Raw genomic sequence first — 23,013 nt, forward strand, 5'->3', positions numbered from 1 at the left:
GTAGCTACTACAACCCAATTAAACTGACCCAAAACTATGTTTAACCCTAGCCTCAACCACAACCCTAACACTAACCCTAATCCTAACCCATTTTGGCATAACCATAACCCTAATCTTGGCATAATGATTCACTTTTTTTTAAACCATGGATTTCACTCAAGAAATTACCTCCTGAGGGCAGCACAGGGAAATGGGATCCCTCCCCTAGCCTTGTGTAACCCTAACTCTAACCATAATCTTGGCATAACCCTAACACTAACCTTTGCTTTAGACCGATCTTCAACCCTGGCTCAACCCCTTGACATACCAAACAGATGAATCACCTGAAAAGTATTGAATGTTTTTGTAAAAACAATTTTTGCATTTTATAACGTTTTAGCCAAATACTTTTTTACTCCTATTGATTTATCACTCTCACCCCAAAAAAACATGTTTAAAGTAATAGGCTATAGGCAACATATTTAATATTATGTGAATAATAAACCAAAGGGCTACTGCCCACTTAAGAGAATGAATGGAGGGAATGTGAGAAGGGGGTGGCGGATGTAGGCCAATGATACGTGACTGCGGGGTCTGCCATCCTTGCTTTAAAAAGTTTCAAGTCATTATTCTCTCTACCGCTATTCATCCCGGGTCCCGTTTGCTCATTGTTATTCTGCCCGAGTGAGTGAGTGAGTGAATGAGAGAGGAAGAAAGAGAGGGATAGTGAGCGAGAGAGTGAACGGGAGTGTGAACGGGAGTGAGGACATTGTGAGAGAAAAGGAGAGTGGTAAAGAGAGACAGAGAACGGAAGAGACCTGAGGCTTCTAACCGTAGGGAGTTTGATGCAGCGGTCGGGGTTTATTCGCGGTGAATTTTCTGTCCGGGTGGTGCGTGAAGGCATGTTGCTAATCGGCTCAACAGTGAGTAGAGGTACAGAACGGCACCAAAAGTCTGACGCCGATTTGTGTGAGTAAAAAAGAAGAGCGTGAGAGACAGAGAACGAAGGCGGGGGGGGGGTGATTGAGATTTAGTGCACTGCTGGGTGAAACAACCCCCCACTAACGAAGGGGAAAGCAATAGAAGAAAAGAAATACAAAAGGCAAACGGCGTTTCGGTCATCTGTTTTTTTTTCAACAATGAGCTCAGAAAAGGTACAATTCGACTTTGTATCAACTATTTTGCTGCTTATCTAACTTTGAATGAATTGCGCTGAGTTTTATATGTTGGTCTAGAGATCAACAGGTGTTGCTGAATGGGGCTATAGACTGGTGATACTGATTTGTTGAGAGAGTAATGTCTCTGATTTCGTCGACTTTCACAGCTCGATAATTCGTTTAACTTGGTTTAGAGAAGATGTTTCGTATTTTATTTATGTATGCCAATAAGAGTCGAAGTGATAAACACAACCTCAAATCCTCCAATCTGTTTATAACGTTCCTGTTTCACAGACATTTGTTTATGATATTTTTCACCTATGATGTTACATATCTGTCACATTTGTAATTGTTGCCAAAACCAGTGTAATCACTTGAAAACTCCTGCAAAGCTTGTCAACAGTTTTCAGTTGTTGACCTAGTAGCTGTTTCTGAAACATCTTTGGCAACAAAATGTAAAAATTGTATTTCAATACCTACATTACAAAAGCCGTTTCAGATCATTTGTGTTTTAGTACATTGATTATAGATTTGCTGTGTAATTCTATATTTGGCTATGTTGTCATTGTGCATGAAAATTGGTTCCCAATTGACCAACCTGGTTTGAATAACAAGAAATTAATTAACCTCTTAAATTGGACCTTGAGAATGTGCCCCAATCTGCAGATTAACGGTCAATTGACCAAACCCCAATCCTAACCGTCAGGACATAACAAGCATAACAGATTGTAGATCAGCGTTTATGGGGAACCAGAGGTAGTGTGTTGATTTGGCTAGAAAGAAGTCTTGGGTTTTTAATTTCGCCTTTATTTAACTAGGCAAGTCAGTTAAGAACAAATTCTTATTTACAGTGACAGCCTACCAGGGAACAGTGGGTTAATAACTGCCTTGTTCAGTGGCAGAAAGACCGATTTTTATATATATATATATATATTTTTTTTTTTTACCTTGTCAGCTCGGGATTCGATCCAGCAACTCTTTCGGTTACTAGCCCAATGCTCTAACCACTAGGCTACTTGACACCCCCAAAAATGTTTTTCTGTCCGGTCAATGATAGGATATTGATCAAGGAAATTCTTCATTGGATTTCTTCAGATATTGATAAGTTCTTTGTGCACTTCTGCTTACCCAATTAGTCTTACTCCAGTCTCCTTTTCCCCTCACACACCTGATTTACTTACCAAAAGGCACATCTCAATAGGTGGTCCAGGTATAACATGACACAAGTGGGGTGTGGGCCTTTCCTCTTTGGTTCTCTATTGCTCCTCAAACAAGGGGGGAGGCCAATGACATCACCTCAGACCTTCACACCAACCCTTACAGGAAAAACCACATGAATTTCACGTGATCACATGTGAATTGGGAAGTTAATGCGATAACGTGTGACAACATGGAAAACAATATGTGAAAACATGAAACTATACATGTGAAAACGTGATCACATTTGAAGTGTTCCAAAAACACATTTTCACATGATTTCATATGTGAAATTTCACTTGATATCAAGATTTTACACGTTTTTATTCTGTAAGGGTAATAACTCCTTGACGTTTGCAGTTGTGTCTAAAAAAAACACTTTTTCTCCCCAAAAATGACCCTCAAGTGTATGTACATTACTGTATTTATACTTGGGATATTCAACAGGAAAACGTCAAATTGCTAGAGGACGTCTTTAACATAAGCTCAGAGCCTCCTTGAACATAGGTAACAATAGTTGTACTTGCAAAAAGTCCATAGGAGGTCAGTTGTACTGTACAGAGCTGTAACCCATACATCTGTGGAATCAAATGATGTCGTCAGGTCTATTCAACAGCAGCCTGACCGATCAGTGTTACCCCAACACATGTCTGTCTGCCCAATGACCATCCACTGACATCAACAAGTGAGCCAATGCATGACATGCTGCAGAATGCCACACACACAGGATGTTGTCTGAAAGGAGCATGTGTGAGCCTTAGTGTAGAGTGAGGTCAGATGTGTGTGTGTTGTCCCACACGAGGACCACCATGCTGTAACACTAGAGAGAAGAGGCTTGTGTGAGCGCCACTGTACATTCATCATGGCTAGAGTACTGTAGGTTTACAGAATAGAACTTGAATGACTAGAATTATTTCTGAGACGTTCTATAATACTGTATCAGAACTGTGTCTATTCTGCCCACTCTATTTCCACCAACCCATGTAATGAAGTGTCATAAGCATGACACAAGTATTGCCTGAAGTGGTCTATATTACCAATCTTCTGATTGTGTCATGTAATAAGTTAGGCTTTATGGTGGAACAGTTTGAATGGCTTGTTACTCAGTGTGCTGTAGCTTGCAAGTAAGCATTTCACTGTATCGTTTAAATGTGCTGTATCCTGTGCATGTGACAAATACTTTGATTTGATTGGATTATATGTTAGAGTAAGAAATGCTGTTTTTTCCAGTAGGTGCTCCACCACTGCAGACACCATGTATTGTACAGGGATACCCTGGTGTATTTTGCTTAGGTCATGTGATCTGTGATACATCTATCACTTCTGCGTCTGAGTTATGAAGTAAAAAAAACGCAAACCCCCCCCATAAAAGATACGTTTTGGTAATAATTTTATCTTAAAACAGCAGTCAGACCCTCCTTTGATTCCAGGCCCTGAGGTTGTATTTCCTGCTTCCATATGGATGTGAATAACACGGCACTTCTTAACTTTTGCGATTGAGTCCACCAATTACTTTATCACTACCCTACATTAGGGCAACCCAAATGTTTCTGCTATCAGTTTGTTTCAGACCAGTCATAACCCCTCAGATAAGAACAATGGACTTTTCCAACACCAGGCACAACTGTCATGGCACTGAATCAACATTGGACCACAGAGAGAGAACCGTTGCTGAACTGACCAAGCTGTTCGGTGACAGAATTCCCCCTGGATTAAATAGCTAAAGTCACGCTCAACTCCGCTTTTCTCCTTACAGCCCTCCTTTGTTATCCTACAGAGATTACATGAAAAATGTTGACCCATATCGGATAATGGCGCAGGACATAAAGTCAACATTTCCAGTCGTTAGCTCTGGAAGGTCACCCTCTTGATGAGGAGCAGCCGAGGTTCCCAAAGACTGGCTCCGGACCCACTGGTGGGCTGTGGTTTATTCCTCTTGGGTCACGGCATAGGACTGCTAGAAGTCTTGGGAATAGACTTTACACAGTCCCAAACAACTCTAAAAGATGGGTCACAGCACAAGCATGTTGGGTGGTAGTTTAGGGATAAGCTGTCTGGTCATTGCCTCCTGTATGAATCATAGACCACTGATGAAAACCCTCCATCTCACTCTGTATGGGTGAGTGTGATTTGCCAGGTCACCTCCAAACACCTCGGCCTGAATACCTCTCTTGGGTGTCTGGTTAGACCTCTCATAGAAGTTCTTTATACTTGAATTAATTGTACATTTCAGTCCTTTGACAGACACTCTTAACCCTAATTCCTGTATGTTCCTATGGATAAGTGCCTTCCTCAAGGGCACAGCAACAGATTCTTCACCTAGCCTGTTCTGGGATTTGAACCAGAAGCCTTTTGGTTACTGACCCAACACTCTTAACCGCTAGGCTACCTGCCAACACTTGTTTTTCTCCATCTTTGTGTTTCCAGGGGACTTCAGTCTGCTGTTGTAAAGCCTAATACCCTCAGATACAGGGGAGGAGACTACAATACATAAACATTCTGAAACACCATGTCTCGTTCAGACGAGGTCAACAAGATGACAGAAAACGTGTATAAGGTACAGTGTGTGTAGGTTTGTTGCCTCCAAGAGCAATGAATGAGTCTGTAGATGTAGTCAGGCGAGTGCCCTATATAACTCTTTGTTGAAACTCAGTCTGCTAGCAGCAATGATCACAGACTGTGACTAAGTGGTAAGTTGAAGAGGAGACATGAATATTGTCTCTTGTTGTCATGTGTTTTGTAGGGGATTCTGGACCAGTTCAACCCCAGTCTGAAGAACTTTGTGACCATGGGGAAACACTATGAGAAAGCCCTGACAGGTGAGAGAGAGTGGTGTGCACACAGTATACTGTATAATGTGTGCTATAGCATATCTAGTGGCGTTGGGTGGGCAAGTTGGTAGGGCATGTTTGTTTGGACATTTTAATGATGGCTCTCTGGTTTCTGGCATAGAAGCTGCATTCCACCCAGGCCCAATCCTGAAGCCCATTTAGAGGGTCTTTGTTACATGGTGCCCCTCACTGAAAGGTGTTTTCCTCTCAGGAGTGACGGTAGCAGCCAAGGGATACTTCGATGGTCTGGTCAAACTGGGAGAACTGGCCAGCGACAGCCAAGGGTCCAAAGAACTGGGTGAGTGACTGGGTGAGTGACTGGGTGAGTGACTGGGTGAGTGACTGGGTGAGTGACTGGGTGGGTGACTCTGTGGGTGACTGGGTGAGTGACTGGGTGGGTGTATGAGAGAGAGAGAGAGACCGGGGGGTGGGGTGAGAAACACTAAGGGACTATGGGAGAAGAAGTGAGCTAGAGAGTGGAGGAACAAGAGAAAGTAGGGAGTGAGTGAGGGAGGGAGCTGAGAGAGAGAGAGCGAGCATGAGGGAACTGAGCGAGAGGGAGAGAGTGGGTTGATTGTTGAGAGATTAACAACACCACATGATCTCATTGTAATGCTGCAAACAGTCAGGAAGGGGGAGGGAGGGAGAAATGCCAGACACCACAAACTACTGTGCTGTGGGAGATAGACACACACATTCTTTACCTCATTGGCAGACTCACAGCTGACATCATAGGCTGAGAAGTTGAGAGATACAATCATTCAGTCAGTTAACAGCTCCATGTGAGATAAGATACTACTTTATTGATCCGACACCTCAGACACAATATTGCACATACAGACAACGTGAAGTCACAAGTGTTTTTTTCCCAGCCCTTTTATCCCGCTCTGTATCCTGCGTTGATGACGTATTCTCTGTATCCTGTGTTGATGACGTATTCTCTGTATCCTGTGTTGATGACGTATTCTCTGTATCCTGCGTTGATGACGTATTCTCTGTATCCTGTGTTGATGACGTATTCTCTGTATCCCTGTGTTGATGACGTATTCTCTGTATCCCTGTGTTGATAACGTATTCTCTGTATCCCTGTGTTGATGACGTATTCTCTGTATCCCTGTGTTGATGACGTATTCTCTGTATCCCTGTGTTGATGACTCTGTATCCCTGTATTCTCTGTATCCCTGTGTTGATGACGTATTCTCTGTATCCTGTGTTGATGACGTATTCTCTGTATCCTGTGTTGATGACGTATTCTCTGTATCCTGTGTTGATGACGTATTCTCTGTATCCTGTGTTGATGACGTATTCTCTGTATCCCTGTGTTGATGACGTATTCTCTGTATCCCTGTGTTGATGACGTATTCTCTGTATCCCTGTGTTGATGACGTATTCTCTGTATCCCTGTGTTGATGACGTATTCTCTGTATCCCTGTGTTGATGACGTATTCTCTGTATCCCTGTGTTGATGACGTATTCTCTGTATCCCTGTGTTGATGACGTATTCTCTGTATCCCTGTGTTGATGACGTATTCTCTGTATCCCTGTGTTGATGACGTATTCTCTGTATCCCTGTGTTGATGACGTATTCTCTGTGTTGATGACGCATTCACTGTATCCTAGTACTTCCGGCGCCGACAGAGATGGCCGCCTCGCTCTGTATCCCTGTGTTGATGACGTTCTATCCCTGTGTTGAGGAAACTATGCAGTGTTTTGTTTTTTTTACGTGTTATTTCTGACATTAGTACCCCAGGTCATCTTAGGTTTCATGACATACAGTCGAGAAGAACTACTGAATATAAGATCAGCGTCAACTCACCATCAGTACGACCAAGAATATGACTTTCGCGAAGCGGATCCTGTGTTGTGCCTTTCACCCAGGACAACGGAATGGATCCCAGCCGGCGACTCCAAAAAACGACTTTGAAAAAGGGGAAAACGAAGCGGTCTTCTGGTCAGACTCCGGAGACGGGCTCATCGTGCAACATTCTCTAGCATTCTCCTCGCCAATGTCCAGTCTCTTGACAACAAGGTTGATGAAATCCGAGCAAGGGTAGCATTCCAGAGGGACATCAGAGACTGTAACGTTCTTTGCTTCACGGAAACATGGCTCACTGGAGAGACGCTATCGGAGACGGTGCAGCCAGCTGGTTTCTCCACGCATCACGCCGACAGAAACAAACATCTTTCTGGTAAGAAGAGGGGCGGGGGCGTATGCTTTATGGTTAACGTGACGTGGTGTGGCCACAACAACATACAGGAACTCAAGTCCTTCTGTTCACCTGATTTAGAATTCCTCACAATCAAATGTAGACCGCATTATCTACCAAGGGAATTGTCTTCGATTATAATCACAGCCGTATATATTCCCCCCCCAAGCAGACACATTGATGGCTCTGAATGAACTTTATTTGACTCTTTGCAAACTGGAATCCATATATCCGGAGGCTGCATTCATTGTAGCTGGGGATTTTAACAAGGCTAATCTGAAAACAAGACTCCCTAAATTTTATCAGCATATCAATTGCGCAACCAGGGCTGGGAAAACCTTGGATCATTGCTATTCCAACTATCGCGACGCATATAAGGCCCTGCCCCGCCCTCCTTTTGGAAAAGCTGACCACGACTCCATTTTGTTGATCCCTGCCTACAGACAGAAACTAAAACAAGAAGCTCCCGCGCTGAGGTCTGTTCAACGCTGGTCCGACCAATCTGATTCCACACTCCAAGACTGCTTCCATCACGTGGACTGGGATATGTTCCGTATTGCGTCAGACAACAACATTGACGAATACGCTGATTCGGTGAGCGAGTTCATTAGAACGTGCGTTGAAGATGTCGTTCCCATAGTAACGATTAAAACATTCCAAAACCAGAAACTGTGGATTGATGGCAGCATTCGCATGAAACTGAAAGCGCGAACCACTGCTTTTAATCAGGGCAAGGTGACTGGAAACATGACCGAATACAAACAGTGTAACTAGTCCCTCCGCAAGGCAATCAAACAAGCTAAGCGTCAGTATAGAGACAAAGTAGAATCTCAATTCAACGGCTCAGACACAAGAGGTATGTGGCATGGTCTACAGTCAATCACGGATTACAAAAAGAAAACCAGCACCGTCACGGACCAGGATGTCTTGCTCCCAGGCAGACTAAATAACTTTTTTGCCCGCTTTGAGGACAATACAGTGCCAGTGACACTGCCCGCAACTAAAACATGCGGACTCTCCTTCACTGCAGCCGACGTGAGGAAAACATTTAAACGTGTCAACCCTCGCAAGGCTGCAGGCCCAGACGGCATCCCCAGCCGGGCCCTCAGAGCATGCGCAGACCAGCTGGCTGGTGTGTTTACGGACATATTCAATCAATCCCTATCCCAGTCTGTTGTTCCCACATGCTTCAAGAGGGCCACCATTGTTCCTGTTCCAAAGAAAGCTAAGGTAACTGAGCTAAATGACTACCGCCCCGTAGCACTCACTTCCGTCATCATGAAGTGCTTTGAGAGACTAGTCAAGGACCATATCACCTCCACCCTACCTGACACCCTAGACCCACTTCAATTTGCTTACCGCCCAAATAGGTCCACAGATGATGCAATCTCAACCACACTGCACACTGCCCTAACCCATCTGGACAAGAGGAATACCTATGTGAGAATGCTGTTCATCGACTACAGCTCGGCATTTAACACCATAGTGCCCTCCAAGCTCGTCATCAAGCTCGAGACCCTGGGTCTCGACCCCGCCCTGTGCAACTGGGTACTGGACTTCCTGACGGGCCGCCCCCAGGTGGTGAGGGTAGGCAACAATATCTCCACCCCGCTGATCCTCAACACTGGGGCCCCACAAGGGTGCGTTCTGAGCCCTCTCCTGTACTCCCTGTTCACCCACGACTGCGTGGCCACGCACGCCTCCAACTCAATCATCAAGTTTGCGGACGACACAACAGTGGTAGGCTTGATTACCAACAACGACGAGACGGCCTACATGGAGGAGGTGAGGGCCCTCTGAGTGTGGTGTCAGGAAAATAACCTCACACTCAACGTCAACAAAACTAAGATGATTGTGGACTTCAGGAAACAGCAGAGGGAACACCCCCATCCACATCGATGGAACAGTAGTGGAGAGGGTAGTAAGTTTTAAGTTCCTCGGCGTACACATCACAGACAAACTGAATTGGTCCACTCACACAGACAGCATCGTGAAGAAGGCGCAGCAACGCCTCTTCAACCTCAGGAGGCTGAAGAAATTCGGCTTGTCACCAAAAGCACTCACAAACTTCTACAGATGCACAATCGAGAGCATCCTGTCGGGCTGTGTCACCGCCTGGTACGGCAACTGCTCCGCCCACAACCGTAAGGCTCTCCAGAGGGTAGTGAGGTCTGCACAACGCATCACCGGGGGCAAACTACCTGCCCTCCAGGACACCTACACCACCCGATGTTACAGGAAGGCCATAAAGATCATCAAGGACAACAACCACCCGAGCCACTGCCTGTTCACCCCGCTATTATCCAGAAGGCGAGGTCAGTACAGGTGCATCAAAGCTGGGACCGAGAGACTGAAAAACAGCTTCTATCTCAAGGCCATCAGACTGTTAAACAGCCACCACTAACATTGAGTGGCTGCTGCCAACACACTGACTCAACTCCAGCCACTTTAATAATGGGAATTGATGGGAAATGATGTAAAATATATCACTAGCCACTTTAAACAATGCTACCTAATATTATGTTTACATACCCTACATTATTCATCTCATATGTATACGTATATACTGTACTCTATATCATCTACTGCATCCTTATGTAATACATGTATCACTAGCCACTTTAACTATGCCACTTTGTTTACATACTCATCTCATATGTATATACTGCACTCAATACCATCTACTGTATCTTGCCTATGCCGCTCTGTACCATCACTCATTCATATATCTTTATGTACATATTCTTTATCCCCTTACACTTGTGTCTATAAGGTAGTAGTTTTGGAATTGTTAGCTAGATTACTTGTTGGTTATTACTGCATTGTCGGAACTAGAAGCACAAGCATTTCACTACACTCGCACTAACATCTGCTAACCATGTGTATGTGACAAATAAAATTTGATTTGATGACGTATTCTCTGTATCCTTCCTGTGTTGATGACGTATTCTCTGTATCCTTCCTGTGTTGATGACGTATTCTCTGTATCCCTGTGTTGAGGACGTATTCTCTGTATCCTGTGTTGATGACGTATTCTCTGTATCCTGTGTTGATGACGTATTCTCTGTATCCTTGTTGATGATGTATTCCCTGTATCCTCTGTCCTTCCTGTGTTGATGACGTATTCTCTGTATCCTTCCTGTGTTGATGATGTATTCTCTGTATCCCTGTGTTGATTACGTATTCTCTGTATCCTTCCTGTGTTGATTCTCTGATCCTGTGTTGATTCTCTGTATCCTCTGTTGATAATGTATCCTGTGTTGATGACGTATTCTCTGTATCCTGTGTTGATAATGTATCCTGTGTTGATATTCTCTGTATCCTTCCTGTGTTGATGACGTATTCTCTGTATCCTGTGTTGATTACGTATTCTCTGTATCCTGTGTTGATGACGTATTCTCTGTATCCTGTGTTGATGACGTATTCTCTGTATCCTGTGTTGATAATTCTCTGTATCCTGTGTTGATGACGTATTCTCTGTATCCCTGTGTTGATGACGTATTCTCTGTATCCTGTGTTGATGACGTATTCTCTGTATCCTTCCTGTGTTGATGACGTATTCTCTGTATCCTGTGTTGATAACGTATCCTGTGTATATTCTCTATATCCCTGTGTTGATGGACGTATTCTCTGTATCCTTTGTTGATGACGTATTCTCTGTATCCTGTGTTGATGACGTATTCTCTGTATCCTGTGTTGATGACGTATTCTCTGTATCCCTGTGTTGATAATGTATCCTGTGTTGATGACGTATCTGTGTTGATGACGTATCTCTGTATCCCTGTGTTGATGACGTATTCTCTCTTATCCTGTGTTGATGACGTATCCTGTGTTGATGTATCCTGTGTTGATGACGTATTCTCTGTATCCCTGTGTTGATGACGTATCCTGTGTTGATCTCTGTATCCTTCCCTGTGTTGATGACGTATTCTCTGTATCCTGTGTTGATTACGTATTCTCTGTATCCTTCCTGTGTTGATGACGTATTCTCTGTATCCTGTGTTGATGACGTATTCTCTCCTGTATCCTCTGTATCCTGTGTTGATGACGTATTCTCTGTATCCTGTGTTGATGACGTATTCTCTGTATCCTGTGTTGATGACGTATTCTCTGTATCCTGTGTTGATGACGTATTCTCTGTATCCTGTGTTGATGACGTATTCTCTGTATCCCTGTGTTGATGACGTATTCTCTGTATCCTGTGTTGTGTTGATGACGTATTCTCTGTATCCTGTGTTGATGACGTATTCTCTGTATCCTGTCCTGTGTTGATGACGTATTCTCTGTATCCTTCCTGTGTTGATGACGTATTATCTCTGTATCCCTGTGTTGATGACGTATTCCTGTATCCCTGTGTTGATGACGTATTCTCCTGTATTCTCTCTGTATCCCTGTGTTGATGACGTATCCTGTGTTGATGACGTATTCTCTGTACCCTGTGTTGATGACGTATTCTCTGTATCCCTGTGTTGATGACGTATCCTGTGTTGATGACGTATTCTCTGTTTCCCTGTGTTGAGGACGTATACTCTGTATCCCTGTGTTGATTATCCTGTGTTGTATCCCCCTGTGTTGATGACGTATTCTCTGTATCCCTATGTGTTGATGACGTCTCTGTATCCCTGTGTTGATGTATTCTCTGTATCCCTGTGTTGATGACGTATCCTGTGTTGATGACGTATTCTCTGTATCCCTGTGTTGATGACGTATTCTCTGTATCCCTGTGTTGATGACGTATTCGTATCCTGTGTTGATGACGTATTCTCTGTATCCCTGTGTTGATGACGTATTCTCTGTATCCTGTGTTGATGACGTATTCTCTGTATCCTGTGTTGATGACGTATTCTCTGTATCCCTGTGTTGATGACGTATTCTCTGTATCCTGTGTTGATGACGTATTCTCTGTATATTCTCTGTATCCTGTGTGATGACGTATTCTCTGTATCCCTGTGTGATGACGTATTCTCTGTATCCTGTGTTGATGACGTATTCTCTGTATCCTGTGTTGATGACGTATTCTCTGTATCCTGTGTTGATGACGTATTCTCTGTATCCTGTGTTGATGACGTATTCTATGTATCCTGTGTTGATGACGTATTCTCTGTATCCTGTGTTGATGACGTATTCTCTGTATCCTGTGTTGATGACGTATTCTCTGTATCCTGTGTGTGATGACGTATTCTCTGTATCCCTGTGTTGATGACGTATTCTCTGTATCCTGTGTTGATGACGTATTCTCTGTATCCCTGTGTTGATGACGTATTCTCTGTATCCTGTGTTGATGACGTATTCTCTGTATCCCTGTGTTGATGACGTATTCTCTGTATCCTGTGTATTCTCTGTATCTCTGTGTTGATCCCTGTGTTGATGACGTATTCTCTGTATCCCTGTGTTGATGACGTATCCTGTGTTGATGACTATTCTCTGTATCCCTGTGTTGATGACGTATTCTCTGTATCCTGTGTTGATGACGTATTCTCTGTATCCTGTGTTGATGACGTATTCTCTGTATCCTGTGTTGATGACGTATTCTCTGTATCCCTGTGTTGATGACGTATTCTCTGTATCCTGTGTTGATCCTGTGTTGATGACGTATTCTCTGTATCCTGTGTTGATGACGTATTCTCTGTATCCCTGTGTTGATGACGTATTCTCTGTATCCTGTGTTGATGACGTATTCTCTGTATCCTGTGTTGATGACGTATTCTCTGTATCCTGTGTTGATGACGTATTCTCTGTATCCTGTGTTGATGACGTATTCTCTGTATCCTGTGTTGATGACGTATTCTCTGTATCCTTCCTGTGTTGATGACGTATTCTCTGTATCCTTCCTGTGTTGATGACGTATTCTCTGTATCCCTGTGTTGAGGACGTATTCTCTGTATCCTGTGTTGATGACGTATTCTCTGTATCCTGTGTTGATGACATATTCTCTGTATCCCTGTGTTGATGACGTATTCTCTGTATCCTGTGTTGATGACGTATTCTCTATATCCCTGTGTTGAGGACGTATTCTCTGTATCCCCCTGTGTTGATGACGTATTCTCTGTATCCCTGTGTTGATGACGTATTCTCTGTATCCTGTGTGTTGATGACGTATTCTCTGTATCCCTGTGTTGATGACGTATCCTGTGTTGATGTGTTGATGACGTATTCTCTGTATCCCTGTGTTGATGACGTATTCTCTGTATCCTGTGTTGATGACGTATTCTGTGTATCCTGTGTTGATGACGTATTCTCTGTATCCCTGTGTGTTGATGACGTATTCTCTGTATCCTGTGTTGATGACGTATTCTCTGTATCCTGTGTTGATGACGTATTCTCTGTATCCCTGTGTTGATGACGTATTCTCTCTGTATCCTGTGTTGATGACGTATTCTCTGTATCCTGTGTTGATGACGTATTCTCTGTATTGTGTTGATGACTCTGTATCCTGTGTTGATGACGTATTCTCTGTATCCTGTGTTGATGACGTATTCTCTGTATCCTGTGTTGATGACGTATTCTCTGTATCCTGTGTTGATGACGTATTCTCTGTATCCTGTGTTGATGACGTATTCTCTGTATCCTGTGTTGATGACGTATTCTCTGTATCCTGTGTTGATGACGTATTCTCTGTATCCTGTGTTGATGACGTATTCTCTGTATCCCTGTGTTGATGACGTATTCTCTGTATCCTGTGTTGATGACGTATTCTCTGTATCCTGTGTTGATGACGTATTCTCTGTATCCCTGTGTTGATGACGTATTCTCTGTATCCTGTGTTGAGGACGTATTCTCTGTATCCTGTGATGACGTATTCTCTGTATCCCTGTGTTGATAATGTATCCTGTGTTGATGACGTAGTCTCTGTATCCTCTGATAATGTATCCTGTGTTGATGACGTATTCTCTGTATCCTTCCTGTGTTGATGACGTATTCTCTGTATCCTGTGTTGATGACGTATTCTCTGTATCCTGTGTTGATGACGTATTCTCTGTATCCTGTGTTGATAATGTATCCTGTGTTGATGACGTAGTCTCTGTATCCTGTGTTGATGACGTATTCTCTATATCCCTGTGTTGAGGACGTATTCTCTGTATCCTGTGTTGATGACGTATTCTCTGTGTTGATCCTGTGTTGATGACGTATCCTCTGTATCCTGTGTTGATGACGTATTCTCTGTATCCCTGTGTCTTCTTGGGGATTCCAGGAGACACGTTATTCCAGATGGCCGAGGTGCACAGGCAGATTCAGGTTCAACTGGAGGACGTGGTGAGTGTTTACCGTGTGTGTCCTGTGTGGTGATATGATTGTTAACTATTGTGATGCTGTATGAATGATGGTGGAATATGATCTACAGTTGAAGCTGTTCCATTCTGAGCTGCTGTCCCAGTTGGAGCAAAAGCTGGAGTTGGACATTAAATATCTTACCGTGAGTTTATCTATGCATTTTCCTTAAACATATTTCCTTCTCTCTGAGCGCAACCACATTTCTGACTAACTATTTTTCTATCTGTTGCTCTCTCTCTCTCAATCCTTTTCTGCTCCCGTTCTCTCTCGATCTCAGGCCACGTTGAAGAAATATCAGAGTGAGCGCAAGTCGAAGTCAGAATCTATCGTGCGCTGCCAATCACAGCTCAAGAAGCTGCGCAGGAAGAGCCAGGGCAGTCGCCACCCCAACAAGTACGGAGATAGGGAGATGCAGGTAACTCATCCAACATCCCATTTTGTGTCAGTAGTGCTTTGAGTGTACGGTTTCAACGATGCATTTGTGTATTGGTGAAACACTTACAGTGGTGTGTTGACACTTGAGATTTGTGGGCTTTTCTTGGAAACACCACCAGACGAAATCATCTTACTCAGCATTACAAGGCACAGTCAAGTGTTTGTGTGTGTGTGTTTGTACAGTCTGTGTGTGCAGAAGTATGGATGAGATTAAATAGCAATCTGGCTCATCTGATTTGGCTTCCAGTCCTTACTGAAGTAAAAGTGGGGGATAGGGAAGAGAAAGAGGAGAAATCTTTGGAATGAGAAAACAGGAAATAAGAAGGGGTGGACAATGGAAGAAAAGGTTAAGGAAGGTGAGGGATAATATTTTGTGATTAGGATTTAGTTTATCGCTGCTCAGCAGACAGGATATGATGTCACTTCTTCCTTTTGGTCCCTCTGATGGGCCTCTCTCCCTACAGTGTATTATAAAGGTCACATATCTCCTTGGGGATGGCCTTATGCTGCACAGGCAGATTCAGGTTCAACTGGAGGACGTGGTGAGTGTTTACTGTTATTCTGATTGTTAACTATTGTGATGCTGTTTGGTGGAATATGATCTACAGTTGAAGCTGTTCCATTCTGAGCTGCTGTCCCAGTTGGAGCAAAAGCTGGAGTTGGACATTAAATATCTTACCGTGAGTTTATCTATGCATTTTCCTTAAACATATTTCCTTCTCTCTACAGCGCAACCACATTTCTGACTAACTATTTTTCTATCTGTTGCTCTCTCTCTTAATCGGGTTTTCTCTCAGGCCACGTTGAAGAAAGCTGGTCTCTCTCTCTCTCTCAGTCAGTTCTCTCTCGATCTCAGGCCAAAGAAATATCAGAGTGAGCGCAAGTCAGGCGCTGCCAATCACAGCTCAAGAAGCTGCGCAGGAAGAGCCAGGGCAGTCGCCACCCCAACAAGTACGGAGATAGGGAGATGCAGGTAACTAGCATCCAACAACACCATTTTGTGTCAGTAGTGCTTTGAGTGTACGGTTTCAACGATGCATTTGTGTATTGGTGAAACACTTACAGTGGTGTGTTGACACTTGAGATTTGTGGGCTTTTCTTGGAAACACCACCAGACGAAATCATCTTACTCAGCATTACAAGGCACAGTCAAGTGTTTGTGTGTGTGTGTTTGTACAGTCTGTGTGTGCAGAAGTATGGATGAGATTAAATAGCAATCTGGCTCATCTGATTTGGCTTCCAGTCCTTACTGAAGTAAAAGTGGGGGATAGGGAAGAGAAAAGAGGAGAAATCTTTGGAATGAGAAAACAGGAAATAAATAAGAAGGGGTGGAAAGAGAGGAGAAATCTTTGGAATGAGAAAACAGGAAATAGGGGTGGACAATGGAAGAAAAGGTTAAGGAAGGTGAGGGATAATATTTTGTGATTAGGATTTAGTTTATCGCTGCTCAGCAGACAGGATATGATGTCACTTCTTCCTTTTGGTCCCTCTGATGGGCCTCTCTCCCTACAGTGTATTATAAAGGTCACATATCTCCTACTCTGCTGCTTCTGTTATTCTGCATTCGTTTCTATGTGTGTGTTTACTAACCTCTGTCAGTATGTGGAGCTAATGAGTCGTCGTCAGGCTGAGCTGGACACGCTGGTTGCTGTGGGTTACCGCTCGGCACTGACTGAGGAGAGGAGACGATACTGCTTCCTGGTGGACCGCCAGTGTTCCGTTACCAAGCTGCTCATCAACTATCACTGCAAGGTACACACACACACACACACACACACACACACACACGGTCCCTGACCCCCATCCAACCTGCCTCTCCTTCCTCCCTGTGTCCAGGTGAGAGAGCTCCTGTCACAGAAGCTGTCCTCATGGCAACAGTCATGCTCCCAGCCAACCAGACTACCTGAACGGGCGCTCAACCTGCTGCGTCACACCGCCCCTCAGGGCTCTGGGGCATCTGGGATAGCTGAGCTCCTCCGACATGCCAAGCTGGGCGCTGCACAGCCAGAACAAGTGAGGACAAGGGGTTTCAGTTTCAGTTCATTAGAAGGAATTCACAGACAAATGTCTGAATTACATGTACTTCAGAAGATAAAGTGAAGTTATTATAAGATTTGGGTATTCTGTTATTTAGACAGCATTCAGATGGTTTTCAGTCATTTAGCAAAATTCCATTGTTTCTTCTCATCTCTCTGTCTTATCTCTCTCTCTCTTACCATTTCTCTCTTTCAGAGGCTGTCAGTACAGGAGGTGCCTCCCTTGTTGAATGGTGGCTCCCAGCAGCAGAGACCCATCCCCTCTTCTTCCCAGAGTGACATCCCCCCTCCCCAACATTCCCCCGGACCCCAGACCTTCCGCTCCCTCGCTGCCACTGGAGGTGCTATTGGAGGGAGTGGGGCAGGCTCCCCTCAGCAGACCAGCACACCTATTAGTGCCTCAGCTAGCCCCAATGCTAACAACAACACAAGTGATAATGCTATCACTAGTGCTAACACTCCCATCACCTCATCCACCTCCTCCACGGTTGGCTCCAGCCAAGCCCAGCAGACCTCTCTTCTCCTGGCCACCAGCACCTCCAGCCTTTCTCCTAGTCTGATCCCCTCCACTGTGCTTTCTCTCAGCCAGGGTTCCCCATCCTACTCCTCCCTACAGGGCCTGGCCCTGCCGTTGTCCCTCAGTGCCCCTCACAGTCCTCCACTACCCCACAGTGCACCTCTCTCCAGAGCCATAACCCCCTCGCTGCACCACCAGGGAGTGCTAGGAGGAGGGAACACACCATTGCTGTCCCATAATCCCATGCTGATGAAGGCAGCGGAGATGTATGGAACGTCTACGCTGCCGTTGCCAAGGAGACCAGTCAGTGAGGCCCGGGTGGGAGGGTTTATGGGTAGGTTTTAATACCCCCCCCTTCACTTCTTGTCCATTTCTTTCCCAATGTGATGTCTATTTAATTAATTTCACATTCCCTCTATCTTCCAGGTTCCACTCTGCCCAGAGACAGAGTTCTCCCTCTCTCCAGCCCGTCTCGTGTGGAAGCCATATTTGCCCACGCTCCTGTGGGTTCAGAGGGCAGTGGAGTGGGCGGGGCCTGTTTACTTCACTTCCTGCCAGGTGACGCTCTCAGCCTCCTCATCTCTGAGCCCAGAGATGGGTGGCACTATGGCCAGAACGAAAGGACGGGACGGTAAGAGTTAGAACCCACTATTCAGCTGTACAAAACCCTACAATTCTTCAAACACCAACTGAGGACTGTTCTGAAATGACATCTTCAGGCAATCTATGGGTTTTCTAGGTTATATACAGATAATACCAAAACAATTCCTCCCTCTCTCCCTTACAGGAAAGGCTGGTTCCCTTTCTCCTACACTCAGCCCTACCCCAACACCTTGGATCCCCTCGACAGCAGGTCCATTACCATAGAAACAAGAAACTGTTATGATATTGTCATTTCATTCCTCAAAATGTTATTGTCTTAAATGGAAGTTATGATTCAATCTTGACACTGTAACTCTAGAAATCCTTCCGCTATGCTCTCCACCCTTCCCTGTATTGACTCTGATCTAACAGCCTAGCTGCAACGTTGTCAACAACATTGTCTGTCAGTACGATAGCGATGTCTACAAACTGGCAGTGATGATTTTGGCTTATTCACAGGAAGCTGAGAGAGATCACTGACACTTTGACACAGATATGCTGTTTTTTTTCTCTAAGTGTCATTATCATTTTGAAGTGTCCATGCCAAGCAAAGAGACCGGGCCTTTAGAGAATGAATGACCCTCATTCTTTCCATCTACCTAAGCTCTGTCCTAATCTTCTACCACCTCGTAGGTCCCCTTTGCTCTCCAAGATCAACAGTACAGTTGATGAGTTAGCATGACCACTTTCCTCCATTTATCCTCAGTCTGAAATGTCAGAACAATATGCCTGCTATTGTCATTAAGGATATTGAGTTGAGCAAGACACTTGGAAAATGAACCATATACCACTGGTTTCTCTCCAGCTCCCCGCTCCTCTCTAAGGTCAACAGTACCAGTACGGGTCAGTTAGATAAGCTGGTCTCCCCTGGCCTGCCTGCCCTGACCCCTGAGTCCGAGGAGGAGCGCTCATTCCCCCCTCAGAGGGTCAGCACCTTCCGCCCGCGCCCATACAGCATGGCCGACTCCAACCAGGTCAGCCTGAGGCCGAAGGTCAGAGGTGAAGGGGTAGAGTGGGCAGGGCCCCCTGACCGACCGGCTCTGTCAATGCTGATGCAAGAGGTATAGATGGCTTATAATGACAGAATATAATGTAGATATGATATGTAATGGGTTAATAACACTACGATCTTCATCGCTTTTACTACAGCTCTCCTCAGACTTCACCTCTCCTCCACCCTCCCCAACCTGGTAAATGCATTCTTTATATTATTTATACAGTAGACATACTGCATTGCAGTAGTCACCAACTCTGATCCACTTTAGATAGATGACTGTCGATAAACGTGTCTAAGCTCCTGTCATGCCTGATATGCACATTGTCTCCCTGGCAGGACCAACCCATTTGCCCATGTCCGGCTCAGAAAGACGGTGACCAACGATCGCTCTGCACCCATCATCGAATAGAACATGGTCTCCTTGAACAGGCATCCAATGGAGAGGTGTTAATAGGAAACATTCATGTGTTTTGAATTTGTTTTCAGAGTCCAGTAACTGTTGGTTGAGTTCTCAACTGTTGAGCCTTAAGAGAAAGCCTTAACAGGCGATGGTTTTGGGGAGGAGATTCTCCCAGCAAGTATCAGTTTAGCTAGCTAACTTGTAACTAGTTAGGTAAACCTTTCTGTTCATGTTGGTTATTTACAAGTGCTGATTAGATGTGTATTAATAAGGCCTAAGTCAAAATACAGACACTTATGTTGTGTTATTTTGAAGATAGAAGAATCAAAGCTGAAATTTGAGTGACATAACAGTGATTGTCAAAACCCTTTGGACAAAATGAGATCTTGAATAAAAATCCACCATAGTATTTGAGAATTATAGAGTAAAAAGATGAGTGTGGGAGTTGGAATTTAAAAAGCTCTGTGATGTTAGTAAAAACACAAACAGATGACGGCCATTTTCTTGGCATGTCTCAACATTAACATTTGAGCCCTGGGCATTACTGATAATTTTATAATGTTCTTTTCATTTTACAACACTTTTCTAGAAGTAACCTTGGTAGAAAATGTTTTGTGTTTTTTGTCTGTACCCTTTCAGGGACTGGTTCCTGGTAGCAGCCTGTAGTTGGGTAATAGTTTAATGAATTATAGCATACTTTACTTGTACCATTAGGAATTGTCTTAAAGGACAGGCTCCTGTTTTATCAGTATTTTCATCGAGGAGGTTTTTTGAGAAGAGTTATGCAGAGATATGTGTGTATGATCCAGGAAAATCCAAACATGTTGAAGAATTGTCTTTTTTTTCATGGTTGGGATTCAATTAGAGTATGTTTAAACACATTGTTAGCTAGGCAGATGTATTTTCACGATAGATGCAGACCTACCAATCACTTGTTGATTTATCACATTTGTACAACTTAATTTACATGTTCTCTGTATGGAGATTTAAAGAAAGGTGTATTGATGTTGCTTACTGATGTCATCAGCACAATGCTGGGTAGGAAATAGTTCAACACCAATATTTTTTTAAATAATCATTTGTTTTAATGTGCGGTAGTTTTTGTATAAGGAATTACATTTTTAAAATCAACTGATCAATTTACAAAGGCAATTGATATGATATGTTATACACAGAAATATGTTGCATTGCAAAGCTATTGCTGCTAGTTTGGGATGTGTAGATTGTATTGAACCTTCAAGAGTCTCCGTTATCGACAGAAACGTATTAATAGAAGTAAGAAGGAGCAACCGTACAGATGTAGGATCTTTATTTGATCACTCTTTTGTTGTTGAGAATGTCCCTGCGTAGCAGGAAATGCAAACTTGTAGTGTATTTTAGTTTTAAAAAGGCTTCTAAAGTGTGTCTATCAACCCCTATAAAAATGTAGATTAATTTACATTTCTTGTTGCTGCAGGATTATTTTCCTGCAACTGGCTAAAATGAAGATCTTACATCTGTAACAATGCATCCCTGTGGGGTGAACTGTACTTCTATTTGTATTGGACAGGTAGAAGAGGAAAGAAACAGTGGAGGGTTTGGCGGATGGGTTTTCCTGGACAGTAGGTTTGAGAAATTGGCATTGTGTTGAGGGATAAAAGTATAAGAAAAGAGATGGATTCAGCTGGTTCGTTTTTACTAGTGTCTTCTCGATTGATTTAGAATTCGACTCCAACAGATTGTTCACATCTAGCAGATTTTAGCTGCACGTTTACCAATTGCAAACCGTACAGAACCTTATTTAAAGGGAGAAGACTGATTGTGTTTATGAAGTCTAACTTTGAAAGTGTTGAGGAAAGTATTTGGAAAGTGGAACAGTGTGTGAGCAAGTGTCAATGGTAAACGAGATGTAGAAAGTATTTTTCTCTCACTTTCTCCATGTCTGGTGTCTCTCTAGACTGTCATCTGGTATCTCGCTGGTGTCTCTGTCATCTAAACTGCAGTTGAGAGATTAAGGGTGGAAATATGTGGCTGGGAAATGGAGTTTCTCTGTATGATCTTTATTCAGATTTCCGGCCCTTACAGCGTATAGTTCCTTCTCTCCTCATGTTTCTGTATCGTATTAACTTGCATCTCTAACCTAGCCTGTGAAATGAGTGACTTTCTTGCTATGGTAATTCTAACACACAATAAAAAACATTTCTGTTGATTTAAATACTGAGTATAGTGGAATTACATAGTTGAAGTTTACTTATGTTTGTACAAATTGCAACAAAAATTTTTTTTTTTGATCTTGTTTAACTTTGTTATTCCTTAACCTTGCACCTTTTCACCGTCCTTACCTTCTTCAAAATATGACCTTTCAATGTCAATCTAGCTATATGAGAATGGGATCCAGTTGTAAAAGGCGAAAGAAAAATGATGCTGTGGTGACTATTCAGGATCTTATATTCCGGATGCCTCTGTTAGTAGGATTGTCTTAAATACGTGTTTAAGAACAAAACAATTGCCTCTGCCACTACTTTTATTTCCGTCTTTTAATTTGTTTTGTTATATCATTTTTTTGTTACTTCATCTGTAGCTTTTTTCTCTTTAAAACAGCTGTGTCTTTCCGAGACACAACAATCATGGTCACAGTATAAAACCTTACAAATACACACACATTCCTGATACCACTGTTATTGTATTTCTTTCAAATGAATACTTCAATAAACATGTTAATCACTATACCCAGTGTTCATCTTCGCATTGAACAACCAAACCATTTAGCTGGTATTTGATTTAAAATCTCCTCGGCTTCAGTGGAATTGAGTGGCCACAAATGCCTTAATCCATAAGACCCTATGCACATAATTAGTACAATTTTACTGTAGGCAATAGTTTCAGGAGTCTTTTTTATTTTACGGTATCCAATTGGTAGTTAGTCTTGTCCCATCGCTGCAACTCCTGTATGGACTCTGAAACACAACCCAGCCACACTGTTTTTGACACAATTGCCCGCTTAACCAGCCGCACCAATGTGTTGGAGGTAATACTGCACCATGCATTGTGCCCGGCCTGCCACAGGAGTCGCTAGAGCGCAATGGGACAAGAACATCTCTGCTTGCCAAACCCTCCCCTAACCCGGACGAAGCTGGGTCAATTGTGCACCACCCCATGGGTCTCCGGGTCACGACCGGCTGCGACAGAGCCTGGACTCGAACCAGGATCTCTAGTGGCACAGCTGCACCATTCGGGAGGCCCCAGTAGTCTATGTTCTTGATGATAAAGCATTCCGATGCCCTGATTGTTTTTATGTGTAAAATAACATTTCCACTTTGCATGGACAATAACATTTTTCTAATGTATATTGTATAATGTATAA

At 43.5% G+C, this 23,013-nt stretch overlaps 1 protein-coding gene and 1 long non-coding RNA gene across 4 annotated transcripts; both read left to right on the plus strand.

Moving 5' to 3' along the window:
- The first annotated feature begins 585 nt into the window (after positions 1–585).
- On the plus strand, positions 586–22,378 carry zgc:158689 (brain-specific angiogenesis inhibitor 1-associated protein 2). 3 transcript variants are annotated; one of them, XM_042308080.1, is made up of 15 exons: positions 586–1,133; positions 4,761–4,890; positions 5,077–5,152; positions 5,376–5,462; positions 14,564–14,625; positions 14,714–14,785; positions 14,921–15,058; positions 16,678–16,830; positions 16,915–17,091; positions 17,311–17,965; positions 18,058–18,262; positions 18,419–18,484; positions 19,079–19,334; positions 19,423–19,463; positions 19,607–22,378. In XM_042308080.1, the coding sequence occupies exons 2-15, from the start codon at positions 4,843–4,845 to the stop codon at positions 19,677–19,679; spliced, it is 2,109 nt and encodes a 702-aa protein (XP_042164014.1). In that variant the 5' UTR covers positions 586–1,133; positions 4,761–4,842; the 3' UTR covers positions 19,680–22,378. The 3 variants fall into 3 exon arrangements, with proteins under 3 accessions (XP_042164014.1, XP_042164017.1, XP_042164021.1); XM_042308083.1 differs by having other exon boundaries at positions 586–948; XM_042308087.1 differs by lacking the exon at positions 586–1,133 and adding an exon at positions 4,118–4,248.
- On the plus strand, positions 15,586–15,890 carry LOC121841190. Its single transcript, XR_006080203.1, has 3 exons — positions 15,586–15,620; positions 15,687–15,758; positions 15,876–15,890. It is a non-coding gene; the product is annotated as an uncharacterized LOC121841190 (long non-coding RNA).
- Positions 22,379–23,013: the final 635 nt, after the last annotated feature.

The sequence above is a fragment of the Oncorhynchus tshawytscha genome, linkage group LG03, assembly GCF_018296145.1.
Source record: "Oncorhynchus tshawytscha isolate Ot180627B linkage group LG03, Otsh_v2.0, whole genome shotgun sequence".
Taxonomy (NCBI): domain Eukaryota; kingdom Metazoa; phylum Chordata; class Actinopteri; order Salmoniformes; family Salmonidae; genus Oncorhynchus; species Oncorhynchus tshawytscha.

What these genes read in the sequence shown, in the direction of transcription:
- zgc:158689 (XM_042308080.1), top strand. Translation starts at nt 4,843, where the DNA reads ATGTCTCGTTCAGACGAGGTCAACAAGATGACAGAAAACGTGTATAAG. An exon ending in TGACAGAAAACGTGTATAAG is followed by an intron (nt 4,891 to 5,076) that starts GTACAGTGTGTG and finishes TGTGTTTTGTAG; the next exon opens with GGGATTCTGGACCAGTTCAA. An exon ending in TCATCAACTATCACTGCAAG is followed by an intron (nt 16,831 to 16,914) that starts GTACACACACAC and finishes CCCTGTGTCCAG; the next exon opens with GTGAGAGAGCTCCTGTCACA.